Source organism: Alexandromys fortis, unplaced genomic scaffold (assembly GCF_014885135.2).
Source record: "Alexandromys fortis isolate MF-2015 unplaced genomic scaffold, M_Fortis_MF-2015_v1.1 scaffold_124, whole genome shotgun sequence".
NCBI lineage: Eukaryota > Metazoa > Chordata > Mammalia > Rodentia > Cricetidae > Alexandromys > Alexandromys fortis.
In genome coordinates this window covers 3,029,782-3,045,561 of record NW_026067995.1, presented here as the reverse complement: position 1 = coordinate 3,045,561, position 15,780 = coordinate 3,029,782, and the positions used below count along the sequence as shown (strand labels likewise).

Here is a 15,780-nt window from a genome sequence, read left to right as displayed (position 1 = left end):
ACAGATGTTAGTTTACTACCTGTCCCAATTATAACACCACTAAAAATAATCTCATGGTGCTCTTCTGATGGAGCAGATATTAAAAATAAAGAGCGAGAAGCGGAATGAATTTGTAGGTGATGTTATGTGCCACCAGACATATATTTTCTGAAAGGGGAAGTTCTAAAATGGATCACAGTCATCCTCTTAACTTCATATAATACATACAGGCTATTTAATAAACTACAAATACAACCCAGATATAAAATTTACTGGTTGTCATTATCTTGACGATATAAGAAAATAAGATAAATTTTTGGTGCTTAATCTGTAAAGTGCTAAAAAAAAAAACCCTCATAGTCAAAGGTGGTGGAAGAGAGGTTGAGGGCATATGCAATAGGAACTTTATTTGCACAAGAGCATGCAGAAAATTAATTATTTTTTTTAATCCAGTATGGCTAATTATAATCATTTAATTATTCTCCCACAACTATAGAATACTTTTACTAAATAATTTTACTTTTATGCTTTTTCATGGATTTGATACCATAGAACATCATTTTAGGATAGAAAACAGTTGAAAAGAAAATTTCAATGGAAATTTATTATCAAATAGCATTTTCACTTTAATTCTGGTCAAGGTGGGTCCTTAATGTAGGTTGTTGCAAACAGAGGTTTTTACATCATTGAACTCTTACCATGATTCCCTTCTCCCCCTGGGGACCAACTGGGCCTGGACTTCCACGCTCCCCCTTTTAAAACAATAAAGGAAAAAAAAACATTGAGTTTTGTCAATGATTGATCTGAGGTTAGAAACAGAAGCCACCAGAGCCATAACTTATATGCATATGTCATCTTCATTTTTAATATCTTTGAAACTTGCAGTTTTCATGTTTAAATTCACAGCTACGAATCTTCTAATACAATAGTTCTCTTGTCTGCAATCTTATTTAAATGAAGATAGAAAATATGGATAAAGAAGCTCTTGTAAGAAGCATGTAGCTAGCTAAAGTTTTACAAATGAGAATTCTTTTGACTTTTATTGATTACAGAGCATGAAATTCCTGAAAACATCAAGCATACTGAAAAAATGAGCTTTATCTATAGAACAATTGATGAAATTATTTCCCTGGTCTGTGGAGCTAGTGCAGAACTGCAGATCTCATTCTGGAGGGTCGTGGGAATCAAGCCTTCACTAGAAAATTAAGACTAAATGTAGTTACATTAAAATTCCTTGCATTCTCAAAATCTCAACTCATTGACAATATCAGAATGAAAAATGACAATTAAAGTTGAATTATTTTTGTATGTTGTTACATTACTAATAAAATAATCAAGCATATATTAAGAACTTATATTACATGACAGGAGATTTTTTATTTACAAAGTTAAACTTGCATTCTCCTCTCAGATAACTATAGATTGGTAATTAGCAGAGGTGAAATAATTAGAGGAAGACTGAACTGTAAACTGTGAATAGTTCTCACACAGGAAGGGTTAGAGAGGTGTAGATGGCTTCCTAAGAGGAGGGGAAATTATTTAATAGAGCCCAGGAGTTTGTCTGTGAACAAAAGCCTAGGATGCGAGAGAATACGTCAGACGAGGTGCATGAGCGTGAGACTGAACACAGGGACAGATGCTCAGTAAATGAGTTTAAGGAAAGAGAGTAAATTGGAAGCTTAGTTTTCTGGTTCAAAACTGGAAGGATTATGGATTAGTTTTCTGACCATACTTCTGCACTGCCCACTTCGTACTTGCTTTTCAGATTACATCTTTGCAGCTAGAAGGGTACCCTACCCTTTACAAACTAGAAACAAAGACATAATTAGTCATATTTGAACATCTTTAGGAGATTCATTAGAAGGAATGTGTTATATTTTTGAATACGCTTTCCTTTTATCAGCATATGTTCTTTGTACAAAGTAATAATTTTTATCACTACATTTCCAAAATGCACAAGCATACCTTGGCCACATGCTCGTACTTTCTTACTGTCTCTGTGTTTCCTTCTCTTTTCCTCCTACATCCCTGGTGGGCTTCCTTCTACTCTTACTAAATTCCACACTTGAGAGAAACCATGCTTTGGTTATCCTTTCAAACCTGGCTTATTTCTCTCTCTCTCTCTCTCTCTCTCTCTCTCTCTCTCTCTCTCTCTCTCNTTCGAGACAGGGTTTCTCCGTAGTTTTTGATTCCTGTCCTGGAACTAGCTCTTGTAGACCAGGCTGGCCTCGAACTCACAGAGATCCGCCTGCCTCTGCCTCCCGAGTGCTGGAATTAAAGGTGTGCGCCACCATCGCCCGGCCTGGCTTATTTCTCTTAACACGATGATCTCCACTTCCAGTCACTACTTGCAAATGCTATAATTTTGTTCTCTTATGTGTATTTGAGATTCTAAATGTCTCTTGGATGCACACATCTTTCCTTATATTTGGAATATTTTTTTTTTGTTGCACAGTTTGAGCAAGGAGATTTCTTGTGCCTGTAGTGCATAGTTCAGCTCTTAATCTCCATTGAGAATCTTTGTTTTCACCTCATGACCGTGTCTCAAAGTTCTTGAAAGCCATGGTCATTCACGGTCATGACTGCTTTTCCTTCCTTTGCTGCCTGAATGCAATCATTCCTTATTCATACTTTCAATCTGTGGAACGTTTTTTCCCTGCTTACTCTAATTTAATGGTTGTGCTTTCCATAGCTTAAAATTTTGCTTTATGGTACCCTTTATTACCAAAGTTTCTGTATTCCCCCCAAATCTATTTATCTACTACATTTGTCATCCTCACTACCAAATCTCTACTCTAAATCTTGAATTGACTGTCTTCCCCCATTGTCTGTTTGTTTGACTCCACTTTGAGGTCACTGGTCACTCTCAAAAGTAAACAACTTTTGAAAGTTTTGCGCAGCATTTCAACCACTACATTATTGTTGGATTCAGTTATTGAGGAGCTGTTAGCTTTTATGGGAGTCATATTGCCTTGTCTTTCTATTTGTCTTGTGTTTCTATGTAAATATTTTTGCCTTTGTTGGGATATCCCTTCTGGTATTATGTTAAAGTCTTCTTAGTGCGTAACTTTATCTTGAGCTCTCAAACTCCACCACTACTCAGAGGAGAGGAAGTAGATGACAACAGAACAATACAAAAACAAACCAGATATTTAAACTCAGCAAAAAACCAACTAGAAATGTCAACTATATTCCCTTAAGGAGAGAAAAGAAAGAAGCTAAGATACTTACAGACTAAGATGAGGATTGAAAAGCTATTCAAGTTAACATTATTAATGATTAAGTTATAAAATGAAGGTGGGCAGTGAGTGAAAAGGCAGATTAAGCGACAATGGAAAGAGAGAAAACGTATGTGTTGACCGCAGAAGAAAAGATACTAAGGGTAAGTAAAGACAATAAGAGAAGCACAGGGCAAAACCAAATACTCAGAGAGAAAACAAAACCAATCAGTAGTTCCTCCTTGCTGAGGAGCAGAGAACGAAGACGCTCCTTCTGCAGTTTACTTGGTATTGGCAATGGGGGTTAGGGTATTGACTAGTGTTCTTTCTACAGCAGATAAGCTGTAGCAGCTCAGACAAGACTATTTGCAGGCTGACCCCGTCGGGATTTTTACTGGGTTGTGTAGCTGCTGTGACCACTATTGGGCTGAAGTATTGCCAGCGCACAGGACCAGCCATACAGGAAAGCAGGACCCTCCTTCAGCTGTTGCTGCCATTTGAGCCTGTGGGCACCTGGCTGGCTGGTCCCTGGTGCCAGAGGCACTCTATTCATGCAGTCACGAGTATGGGAAATGTCCAAGCAGCTTCTGTGTGTTCACCAAGGGTCTCTGGGACTCTGATGTTCTGCTGTAGGTGTGTGGACACACAGAAAAGTGCTTAGTGTCTCTAACTCTCCACCCTCTAGCCCCCTACCAGGACAGTGAGTGCGTTCTAATCAGTTAACATAAAATAAGGTTGAAGTTAGCTGGGAGTTTTTAATACAAAATAAAATAACAAAGGAATTACCTTTTCACCCACGTTTCCAGTTATTCCTACTTCTCCGGGTAAACCAACAGGTCCCTTGTTAAAAAAAAAAATAACAGAAAGTATGTATACATTACATCACTCTTGTAGCATGCTGGTTTTAAATCGCCTATAATTACTGTTTCTTCTACTTCATCCTAATTTTTCTGGGGGCGGGGAGGGGAATTCTTTGTAGAATTGGTTCATAGCCTAGGATTTCACATTAGAATTAATTGATTCAGTCAGTCAAAAATATCTAAATGAAAACTTAATGCATAACAGACACCTTTTTGGGAGACAAAGCAGTCTCTGTGCTTATGACCTAATAGCCAACAGGATGCTATAACTATATCTGAGCTTTCATATCTACTTGCTGTAGATAGGTTACCATGAAATCATTTTTGTGATTACCTTCTTTGAAAGTATCTTAATACCCATTCATGCTCATTTATTTTTTCAGTTATATAAGGATTTGATGTCTGTTCTGAGTGGCACTGGCTGCTGATGTAAGACAGATCCAGACCCTGTCTTGCTGTCATAGTTAGCTTCAGCTATCAGTTTGACACAATCCACAGTCACTTGGGGAGAGGGAACTCAATTGAGGAATTACCTCCATATGCTTGGCCTTTGGGCATGTCTATGGGGGCATGTTTTTAATTGTTAATTGATGTGGTAGGAGGGGTAGGACTGGGCTGTATAAGAGAGTTAGCTGAGCAAGCCTGAAAAACCAAGCCAGTAAGTGACGTTCCTCCATGGCTACTGCTCCAAGCTCCTGCCCTGGCTTCCTTTGATGATGGGACTAAAAGCTGCATATTAAATAAGCTCTCTCTTCTCAGGTTGCTTTTGGCCATGGTGTTTAATACAGTAACAGAAATTAAACTAGGAACACTTGATGAATCGAGACATCTTGTAACATGGAAGGAAAACCATTAACAGTTATAAGTTGTGACATAGCTCATAAAGGAAATAATTACAATGCCACAAAATGAAAGAGAAGGCATTTTAGCAGGGAGAGTCTGGGAAGGGATGAAGCCAGACATTTAATCTGTAGCTTGAATAGGAAGAGATCAGCCAGCAAAATGAAGAAGAGAGCAGGGATTCCAAGCTAGCATACAGCCTGGTGAGGAATACAGTCGTAGGGACAAATGACGGAAGGCCACCAGCACGACTTGGGCTCTCTTTGTGTCTGTGTTGTGTATACTTATTATTCCTTCTTTAATCGATATGGATAGCAAAAGAACAACATAGAGTGAGTGTTTGAGCAGGAAAACATCCCCGCTCTTTCTTCAATTGCAAGGGATTAATAATTTTTATTATTAATATTATTTATTTATTTATTATAAATTTAATTAATATTATTTAATAAACTTTTAAGAACATATAAAATTTTTCAATAGCTACCAAGTATAGAACCTGCCTAGATAGCATTTTATATAATATTATTTATAAATGCAAAGCGTGAATCACGACCAATGGGTGACTGGGCTGAAACTAGCTTAGTATGATTTTATGGATCCACGCAAGCCCATAGTCATATCTGTTTGCGTATCTAATGGGTTGGTTGTCACATGAGCCTGGATACAGCAACATGTATTAGGCACTTTGTGTGTGAGCGTGACTTCATCACCACAACCACTGACTTTGGTAGTGTCAATTGGAGTCTCCTGTGACAGATGCAGTAGATGAGCTAAGCAGAGGAGATTAAACTGTATGTGGAAGCTTAGGCTATCATCGAGTGCTTGGAATCTTACTATTCCAGTAGGCGTGGATTGTGTTTTATTTTGAAAACTTAATTTTTACATTCTTAACAATGCACATTTTTTTTTCATCTTTGCTATTTGGATCTTTAACCCATCTGGAGTCTCATTGTCACAAGACTTAGGATGAGGCAGGGATTGTGCTTCTGTCCATGTAGTGACTCAGTCCTCACACAACATATATATACATGTGTATATAGATATATAGATATATATAGAGAGAGATAGAGAATATACACACATATACTTATATACACATTATATACACATATACTTACATATATAATGTGAATATGTATGATAATATATATAATGCTGCTGTCCTCTATTGATTTGTGGTACCATTCTTAGGCATAGCTTATTTCTCATATTTCTATTGTATTCCAGCACTAATTTTTCTGTTTTTTTCTTTATAAATTTCTCTTACTTGTCTTTTTTTTTCAAATGCTTCTATATCTGTGTTTAACTGTCCTTATCTAAATAAGTAAGCCAAGAGAGGTTTGAGTTACTCCTAACAGCTGAGACACACAGGCTTTAAATCCATTTGGTCTTTCAGTCTATATCAACATTTAATATGAAACAACCCACACATTTGGCAATAGTGGGTGAATCCATTTTTATATGAAACCCATCACATTATCATTAAATTTAACATGCTACCAATGCACCTATATTTTTATATTTCTAAAAAGAAAAATTCCAATAAGCAAATGCAATTCGTCAGTGATTTAAGAAATATTCCATTTTCAAATGTTATTACGAAAAAAAAAGGCATGCTGAGTTGTGTTTTTCAAAATGTTCACTGATTATTTCTGTACAGCAATTACACATCCCTGTGCCATTTCTGTTAGGCTTACCGCGCTTCTCATCATGGGAAGAAAATTACTGTCCATCCCGCTAATACTAGGCTTCTTTATGTAGCTTATTTAGAACAAAGAGAAGAGGTGAGGACATGACATTTGTCAAACTGCTTTTTAGAGGTCACAAACTAACCATGATCCAAAGAGGCTCTTTGTGAGCCTGAGCCCTAGGATCCAGATGGCTTGGAACAGACACAGGCAGTTCCCAGAGGTTAGGGAGCAAGTGAGAAAGAAATCTTTGCTATGGCTAACCATTGATATTTTGAAGCTGTGTTTCATCGCAGAGTAATTTAGTTACTCTGACTGAGGCAGGGTACAAAGTCAGTAAGATATGGTGTTTGTTTACATGAGAAACCGTTAGATTTCCTCACTCCTTTCTGTCCCATGACAGCAGTCCCAAGGGAGTGGGGAACTACTTCAGTTAAAAAGCTCAACCTTCTTAATCACCTTTGACACATAAGTAACAAAAACTCTTCATCATCTTACAACAGTCAATTTTGTCTTTATTTTGATCCAGTGGCTAATATTTTCCCAAAGATACAATGAATTAAATTATGCATTGACATAAGGTTGGAAAACTTGAATCTAGCTCAGATCATTTATGCAAAAAAATGTCTTTCAGAAACGGTCATAATTACCAGAACAATGCAGCATACACACCACTAGCAAGGCAACCACCATCCACACTAATAGTAAAATGAACAAGAAGAGGATCTGAATAAAGAGTATTTGGAGGTGAGAAGAGAAAACAAAATAAAGAGTTGTCTTGGAGGAGAGTGGGAATGTGCAAAGAAAGCCAAGGAGCAAAGGTTCAAGGGAAGAAAAGCATCATTGTTAAGGAATAACTTTGAGGGAGTGACGAAATTTGACATTGTAGGGCCAATGGTAACGTCTAAGGACATCTTTGGTAGCTTCTGCATGTTTGGACGTGACTGCTGAAGGGTTAACAGTGTCCATGTGAAGGAAGCATGGAAAACAGCTTGTGGAGTCAACTCTCTTGAGAAGTTTGGCAGCCGAAAGGAGACAGGATTACTATTGGAGACCATAGCTTGTAAAATTATTCTATTGAGAACAGGATTTCTGCTCTGCCAGACAACTGAGAGAAAGTTCATCTACGACAGAGGTACACTGCTCAGCAGAAAGCCATGATACTTAAGATGTATTTCCCCACAGCTTCACAGAGTGATTTAAAAACAAAAAACCTGATATGGGAGCCTAACCCACCATAAGTGGGTGGAACCAATACATCTGTAATTGTAAGGCAATGCTGGCGGGTTTAATCTCCCCCCATGGGCTATATCCTCGCCAGCTCTCATCTCTAAACAGCCTCCTTGCACTGAAAATTCTTTACAAGCCATAAACTCATGCTAGGAGATGTGTTTTAGTCAATGACTCCTACATGGTTCTCTTTATTATCATCATCATCTTCTTCATCATCACTATTATTATTGCAAATATTTTCCAAAAGCAAAAGTCACAGAGCCCCTGACTTGTTTTTGTATTCATCCAAGAAACAGGTACCCCATGTAAGTGCAATCTAGGATAAAATACAACTCAGAACCAGGAACAAATGTGTTTTCAGTTTTCAAGTGCTCAAAGGCTAACTGGGTATAAATGGGCATAGCTGCAATTCATTTCAATTGATTACCCATGGGTACCAGAATAGAAAATGAAACTATCCCAGCATTGTTCCTTTCTATTCATTCTTTTTCATCAAAAAAAGGTCTGGGAAAAATGTCCACAAGTAGAATGATGAAGCTGGATTCCTGTCTCACATTCTGTATAAAATTCATCTCCAAATGAATTAAAGGAAGGCCTCCATGAGACCTGAAATTTGGAAACAGTGACAGGAAAAAGTAGGGGAAGCCATTCGGGGAACTGACATGGCCAAAGACCTTCTGGACAGGATCTTGCTGCTCAGGAGGTAATGTCAGCCACTGAGAACGGGGAATTCATGGAACTAGAATGTCTCTGCACAGCAAAGGAGATGGCTAACCCAGTGGACAGTTAGCTTACAGAAGAGAAAACATGTAGGAGGGACACTCTCCATCACAGCTTTCATATTGCTGACTTAGTTCTCACATCACATAATCTCCTTAAAGTAAATGCCTTAAAATAATACCCCCTTACTTTACCACCCTTCCTTCCTTCCTTCCTTCCTTCCTTCCTTCCTTCCTTCCTTCCTTCCTTCCTTCCTTCCTTCCTCCCTCCCTTCCTTCCTTCCTTCCTTCCTTGAGAATTCAAATCAAAAGTTTTATTTGAAAGAAAGAAGAAAAGCTGTGCTTTGAATGACAGGAAGCAGAGGTCCCTCTAGGGCTTCCAAGGTCAAATGTACAAACTATTCTTCTCTCCCTCTCTGGACAGTGGCAATTAGGACCTGACCCCAACCTGGGGCCACCACCCCATGCTGACTCTGCGTGTCCTGAGAACCCTAAATTCCACAAGTCACTATCTCCTCTTCAAATGGCTGTGCCCTTTAAGACAACTCTCTTGAAGGAAAGGGAAAAAATGGCAGAATTTTTCGGAAGCATTCTCCCTGGAGGCCTGACTAGGGCTGGCTCCTGGAATTTGTTTAGCTCAGCACTTTAGCTAAGCGCGGTTTCTTGTACCCCTGTTTCTGTAGGTCAGAAACTATGGGGTAGCTATGGATTGTATCAACAGCTCTAGCCCAGAGCGCTGACACAATTGCAGTCAGAATGAGATGAATGAATTTATGCCTCTTATGACCTAGCCACACAAAGCCATGTCAACCACCTCACATGCATTAACAGTGTATAAGTCCACCTCACATTCATTCTTCTCTCTCTCTCTCTCTCTCTCTCTCTCTCTCTCTCTCTCTCTCTCTCTCTCTCTCTCTCTTTCTCTCCCTCCCTCCCTCCCTCCCTCTCCCTCTCCCCCTCACATACATGCACAGAGGCCAAGGAAATGGTCTATCTCTATTCATCTCTACCTCATTCCTTTAAGATAGATTCTCTCTCTAAGGCTAGGCTGGCCAGCCAGTGAGATCCCAGGATTCCTGTCTCTGCTCCCCAATGCTGGGATCACAAGCATGCATAGCCATGCTCAGACTTTTATTTTCACCTGGGTGCCAGAGATTTGAACTCAGATCCTTCTGCCCTCACATTAAGTACTCCTCCCCACTGAGCCACCTCCTCTACCTCAAGGACATTCTCCATCCCCAAAGAAGAAAATTAAAGCACTCTTCTCTGAGGAAACAATAGCAAAGGTTTATAATACATTTTTAATCAGTCATAATGACTAAATTCTATTGTTGGTTAGTTTTGATATTATATTAAATTTACTTTAATTCTTATTATTTACTTCCCATAGTTTTTTTAAAGTTGAATGCATCTATAGAAACCTCTAAATTATTGCCTAGTGATGTCCACTTTTCCGTAGATGGATGTGTAACAGTTCAGTATCTATAATGTTTAAAGTAATACACTAAACAATTTAGAGTTAATGAACACCAAGGTAAAGCATATAACAAAAACTGGCCAGAGATAAAATGATATGGAATTCCAGCAAAACTGGGAGTCACAACACATAATGTTGGCTTCTCTTTGATTTTTTCCCTGGAAAACAGCCGTACCTACTTGCTTATCAACTCTCCCTGCAGCTTTTTCACGATGTAAGTAGACTCTAGTACAAAACTGACCATATGGCTCACACGGCTCAGATCTGTTCTGCTGTGTATTTACTGGAATGCAAAACAGTTGTGGAAGCCAGTTTCCTCATGTTTAGGAAATACCAACAACATATGCCTATTGGCAAAGAATGCCCATCGATGATTTGGTAAGCGCTGCACCTCATCTAACATACAGCGAGGAACAGGGCAGCATCTTCAGCTAGAACATGTTCTGCTTGGGAGCTAAAAAAGCCATGTAATAATTGAAACCATTCCATTTTCTGCAAAGCGGGGTATGTAATGGTCTATTTAAAGATTTTGTTAACTGAAGCCAAAATGCGAAAGGCCAAAAAGCCTGATGTGGAATAAATCAACTTTTAGAATCAAGAAGAAATATTATTTTCCTCCTAAAGTCAATAAAAACTTAAAAATGTTCTATTTCTATTTTCCTTTTTAGTAACCACATCCTACTGATTCACTTGAAGCGTAATATAACATTAGAATATTTCCTAGTTGAATGAGGTGCTGTACATGTTCCTATGCTTAGCAATTATCTTCAAAAGCTACTGTGTCTTAGAGAGTGTCTCAGATGCCTCATGGGAACTCAAATCTTCAACATGTAAAAGACTGTGTAACAGGATGAAGGATTGCAGACCTCAGAGCTTTGGAAATTTACGCCAAAATACAGTTTACAGAGCAAATTCCCTAGACTTTTGCTCTGTTGCTTCTTAGATACCTATTACCTTTAATATTTGTATCAGTGTTTGCATTTCCCTTTCAAACCACATAAACTACTGAACTGAAGAAAATCACTGATATTTGAACACTTTTTACCTTGAAAATGGCAACGTTGTATATCAGTCAAGTGGGAACTTTGGGTGACCAGAGAAGCAGAAGTTCAGTCACACATGAAAAAGAAATCCATTTCCAAGCACTACACGGGGACACGTGTTCTCACAGAACTATTTCTCTGTATCGGGTCTTCACCTTTCATGCCTTTGTCCTGGAAGGCAGCCATGTAATCTGTTGTCCATTTAGACAGAATGGAAGGGGGTGGATAAGAAAAGACCATGTCCTCTAGCTGAGTATCACAGCAGAATTCCTATTTTCTTTTATTTTTTGTGTATGTGTGTATATGGAGGCACTTAGGCCCATGCGTATGGAGAGGCCAGAGGTTGAGGTTTGGTGTCCTCCCTTCTCTGTCCTCCCACCTTTATTTGACACAGGGTCTCTGAGAGTGGTCATCAACTGGCTAAACTGACTGGTCAACAAGCTTGGGGGAACTACCTGTTTCCTCCCTGTCCGAGTTAAGGCTAAAGACACACATTGCCGTAGCTGGTGTTTTTCACATGAGTGCTAGAGATTTGAACACGTGACATGTCCCTGTAGGGCGAGCACTTTACCAGCTATCAGACTGCCATCTCTGCAGTCTGAGAGTTCCTTGTTTATTTATCTACTTTTATGAGTATTGGTGTTTTGCCTGAATGTGTATATCTAAGCACCGTATACATTCCCTGTCCCTGCAGGGGTCAGAAGAGGGTGTCAGACACCCTGGAACTGTGAGTGACAGAGAGTTGTTTGCCACCATGTCTATGCTGGGAATAGATTCTGGTCCTTTGGAAGAACAGCCAGTGCTATTAACTGCTGAGTCATCTCTCCAGCCACAAAATTCCTTTTTAAAATATGATGAGTATGAAACACCACTGAAGGATTTTGGGATGTTCCCAGATGAAAATATGGGCCTGGGGCCAGGAAATCCCTGAACATCAGGTTTAAAAAGCAGTAACTAAGACACAGCACATAGAAGAGTTACCCTAGACAGTGCATGTGGATGGAGGAAAAGACAAGGACAACTTGCACTTTTTAATTAGAGAAAGAAGGGAACACTTCTGCATTGCTGGTGCGAATGCAAGCTGCTACAGCCCCTTTGGGTGTCAGTGTGGCGGGTTCTCAGAAAATTAGGAAACAACCTTCCTCAAAACCCAGTAATACCACTTTTGGGTATATATCCAAAGGATGCTCAATTGTGCCACAACGATATGTGCTCAGCTATGTTAATAACAGCACTGTTTGTCATAGCCAGAACTTGGAAACAACCAAAATGCCCCTAGACTGAAGAATGGACAAGGAAAATGTGGTACATTTACACAATGGAGTACTACACAGCAGGAAAAAATAATAACATCTTGAATTTTTGCCGGCAAATGGATGCAGTTAGAAACATCATTTTGAGTGAGGTAACCCTGACCCAGAAAGACAATTATCACATGTACTCACTCATAAGGGGTTTTTAAACATAAAGCAAAGAAAACCAGCCCACAAACCACAATCCTAGAGAACCTAGACAACAATGAGGACCCTAAGAGAGACATACATAGATGTAATCTACATGGGAAGTATAAAAAGACAAGATCTCCTGAGTAAATTGGGAGCATGGGGACCTTGGGAGAGGGTTGAAGGGGAGGGGAGAGCAAGGAGGGGAGCAGAGAAAAATGTAGAGCTCAATAAAAATAAGAAAAGGAAGAAAGTGACCTGACAAAGGGAGAATAATGTCTATTCTTGTTTTCAACAGTTTTTTCTCAGACCTCTGATTTTAGGGTAATTTTAAGGTGTATACCTGAAGTGTTTTTGATTATTTAATTATCAGTTTCCAAATATCCAGGCTTTTGATAAATCATTCATATTTTCAAATGAAATCTCTAAGCTCGAAAGTTATTCTGTGGACAATACAACTTGGGGCAAACAACTTTCTTTTGTTTGACTAGATTCCTAACATGCTGGTATACTGGGAGGTGGGACACAGTTGGAGGAAGGCCACTGAGGAAGTCTTGGATGTATCTTGTGCTGTCCTCTTCCTGGCCCCCTTCTCTGCTTGTTGTCTACCAAGACATCAAGAACAGCCCAGAACATGCCGCCATTGCCACAGTACTTGGCACAGATAATGGGTTCAGCCAAAAAAAGAATTCCCTCTATTAAATGTTTCTTTTGGTATTTGGCCAAGGTGACACAAGCGTCTGGCTAGTATGTTTGCTTAATCCACCACCACTGGAGAAGACATGACTTATCAGTCAGAATATTCTAGAAAGTAGAAAGAACACTCCATCTCTTGTGTCTAGCATTCTTCCTAGAGTACAGAGATAAATATATTTTGACTAAATCAATAGTTCCTAGAATACAGAAGATAAGCAATGCCCTTTGATTAAATCAGCAAACAAGCAGAAGTGGTGGACACAGATGCAAACCACCACATCCTTCTATAAGAAATGACTCATTACTCCTTTAACCAGCACCTTCCAGGTGAGGTCTCAGCAGACAGACAGACATCCAAGCCTGATGAAATTACAAGTAGAAAAGACTGGCCATTTGAGCTCAATGGGTAACCACACTGATGGGTCATATATTATCTAGAGCTCACCAAAGAGATGGTTGGGCAATTTTCTCTTTTGATGGGAAGGTGGAGAAAACTATGCCAAAGTTCTTTTTTTTTTATCACACTGAACAAACTCAAGAGAAACTTAGACTTCAAACTGAGACAAATTTGATGTGCTGAGGTCAGGAACCTGGTTCAGGGAAAACTAGACTCTGACCTTGAGATGAGGACATCTAGACAGAGGTCCTTGAAGAGCTCGAACCATTAGACCCTAACTATTCTAGTTTGTAGAAGTGGCCTGTCCTTTCTCATTGCAAGTTAGCACTGTCCCCCAGCATGCACCCCCTTTAAGAACACACATACCCTGACTGAGATTTTAATATTGCTCTCTAATTTCTAGATGGTAATCACACGGCACCTAGGGTGTTTCTGTCACAGACGGAACAGGCCATATTCTAGAGAATAAAAGGTCTAGCTGCTGTATACTGATAGCAGCAGGGGCTAAGCCCTGGGCCTTCCCTCACAGGACATAAATAAAATTAGTTATGGGAAAAATTAATTTGTTATCTGGGTAAGATTTTTCTCATTTCTATAACCAAATACATGTCAGGAAGCAACAAAAGGGGCAGAGGGTTTATTTTTGCCTCATGCTTGAAGATACAGTTCACCATAGAGGAAAAGGCATGGCAGTATTTTGTGGAAATGTATGACTTGGACTCTTGACATTCTGGTGAACCTATAAGAAGAAGAGGAGGAGGTAGAAAAAGAAGAGGAGGAGGTAGCATTGGCCACTGGCTATAACTCATAAGGTTTTCTCCCAGTGAGCCATTCCCTCCAGCTAGAACCTGCTACCTTCTAAAGGTTGCACAGCCTTCAAGACAATGTCAATCAGTTGAGCATCAAGTGTTCAAATACATGAACATTTTGATGTTTCTGAACACCAAAGATATACTATCCAAATATTACTTCACAACCAAAGAAAGATAATTAAAAATGTCATATAAAAATGATTGTTTTATTGAGTCAACAAATATATTTGAAAGCATAATACTATGCATCACACCAAAGAATACATATTGTTTGCATGGTCAGTTCAGTTCAGGCTATAGACAGATATTTCATAAATTTTACAGGTTCCTGAGTGATTGGAGGGTTCTATTTGGGGCTGTAGGGCTCCTACTCCAGGCTCTTGCCATATGAACACATAAAATTCCCCACAAAGGGTCACTGAATATGCTGCCAAGTATCGAAGTAGAAATGTTAGCCTCTGACATTTCCCCATCAACTCTCTGATTTCTCTATGATCAAATGTGCAACCAGGAAAAGAAAATCCCAGATTGAAGCTTTACGCCAGGCAGGTCTGGCAATGATCAGGAAGCTATGCCTGGAATGTCCTCTGAGCAGATCCGCCAGTCCCACTGATGCTATGGGGAACAGGAGACGGGAAAGGTCACTCATGCTGCACTGAACTTGCCTGGCAGTGTGGCTGGTGACAGGTCCCTTGGTAACAAATCAAAGGTGATAATGTGAATATCGACAGAGCTGCCGCCTATCTTTATTGAACTTAGGCTATTTTTTAAAAAAAGTAAGTTGGATGAGAAATAAAAGGAATTCTCCTGAAGCGACAACTGTGTTGCAATAACATGTACACTGTGTGGTCTCCCTGAGACTAACAGCTAGCAGGCCCACTCACATGGAGGGATGTGTACTTAACGCACAGAGATTTTTTTTTCATACATGAAGAAGAAAATGAAATCCGGATGTCTTTCCAGGCCTTCCCTTTAGGAAATGTGACTTTTGTGAGTTCTATGCAAAGACACAACCATAGTGAGAAAAATCTGCCAGCTCCTGATTCTTCTCACTCCCACTGACCCCAAACCATTCTGGCTAAAAATGGGGGAACTGGCAACACACAATGCCGCCTGCTAACGCGAAGAACTGAGTTCCAGCTTTACACTTAAATTCTGAAGAAGGTCATCGAACCACTTTTGGTCTCACCTTTCCACTCTGAAAAATCACGTGAGCAAGACCCCTCCCTTTTAACACCCAACTTTAAAATCCGATTTAACCACAAAGAAGAGCAATACCATGGAGGTACTTAAGAAACATTAAATTCTTTTTTCAACACCCAAGAAAGAGATGTACATTTTTTAAAAGAAATAGAAATTCAACTTTTCCTAGCAAC

The 15,780-nt window shown here is 39.4% G+C and overlaps 1 protein-coding gene across 2 annotated transcripts in view; it reads right to left on the bottom strand.

The window, feature by feature from the left end:
- Col24a1 (collagen type XXIV alpha 1 chain) overlaps positions 1-15,780 on the bottom strand; it is a 234,275-nt gene that overhangs the window by 103,670 nt on the left and 114,825 nt on the right. For both annotated transcript variants that reach the window (XR_007595037.1, XM_050160215.1), the window contains 2 exons: positions 3,984-4,037; positions 678-731 (listed from right to left, as the gene is read on the bottom strand). Coding sequence is in view for 1 of the 2 variants with exons in the window: in XM_050160215.1 (XP_050016172.1) it covers positions 678-731; positions 3,984-4,037 (108 nt within the window). In the remaining variant the exon portion in view is untranslated. The remainder of the gene's footprint in view (positions 1-677; positions 732-3,983; positions 4,038-15,780) is intronic.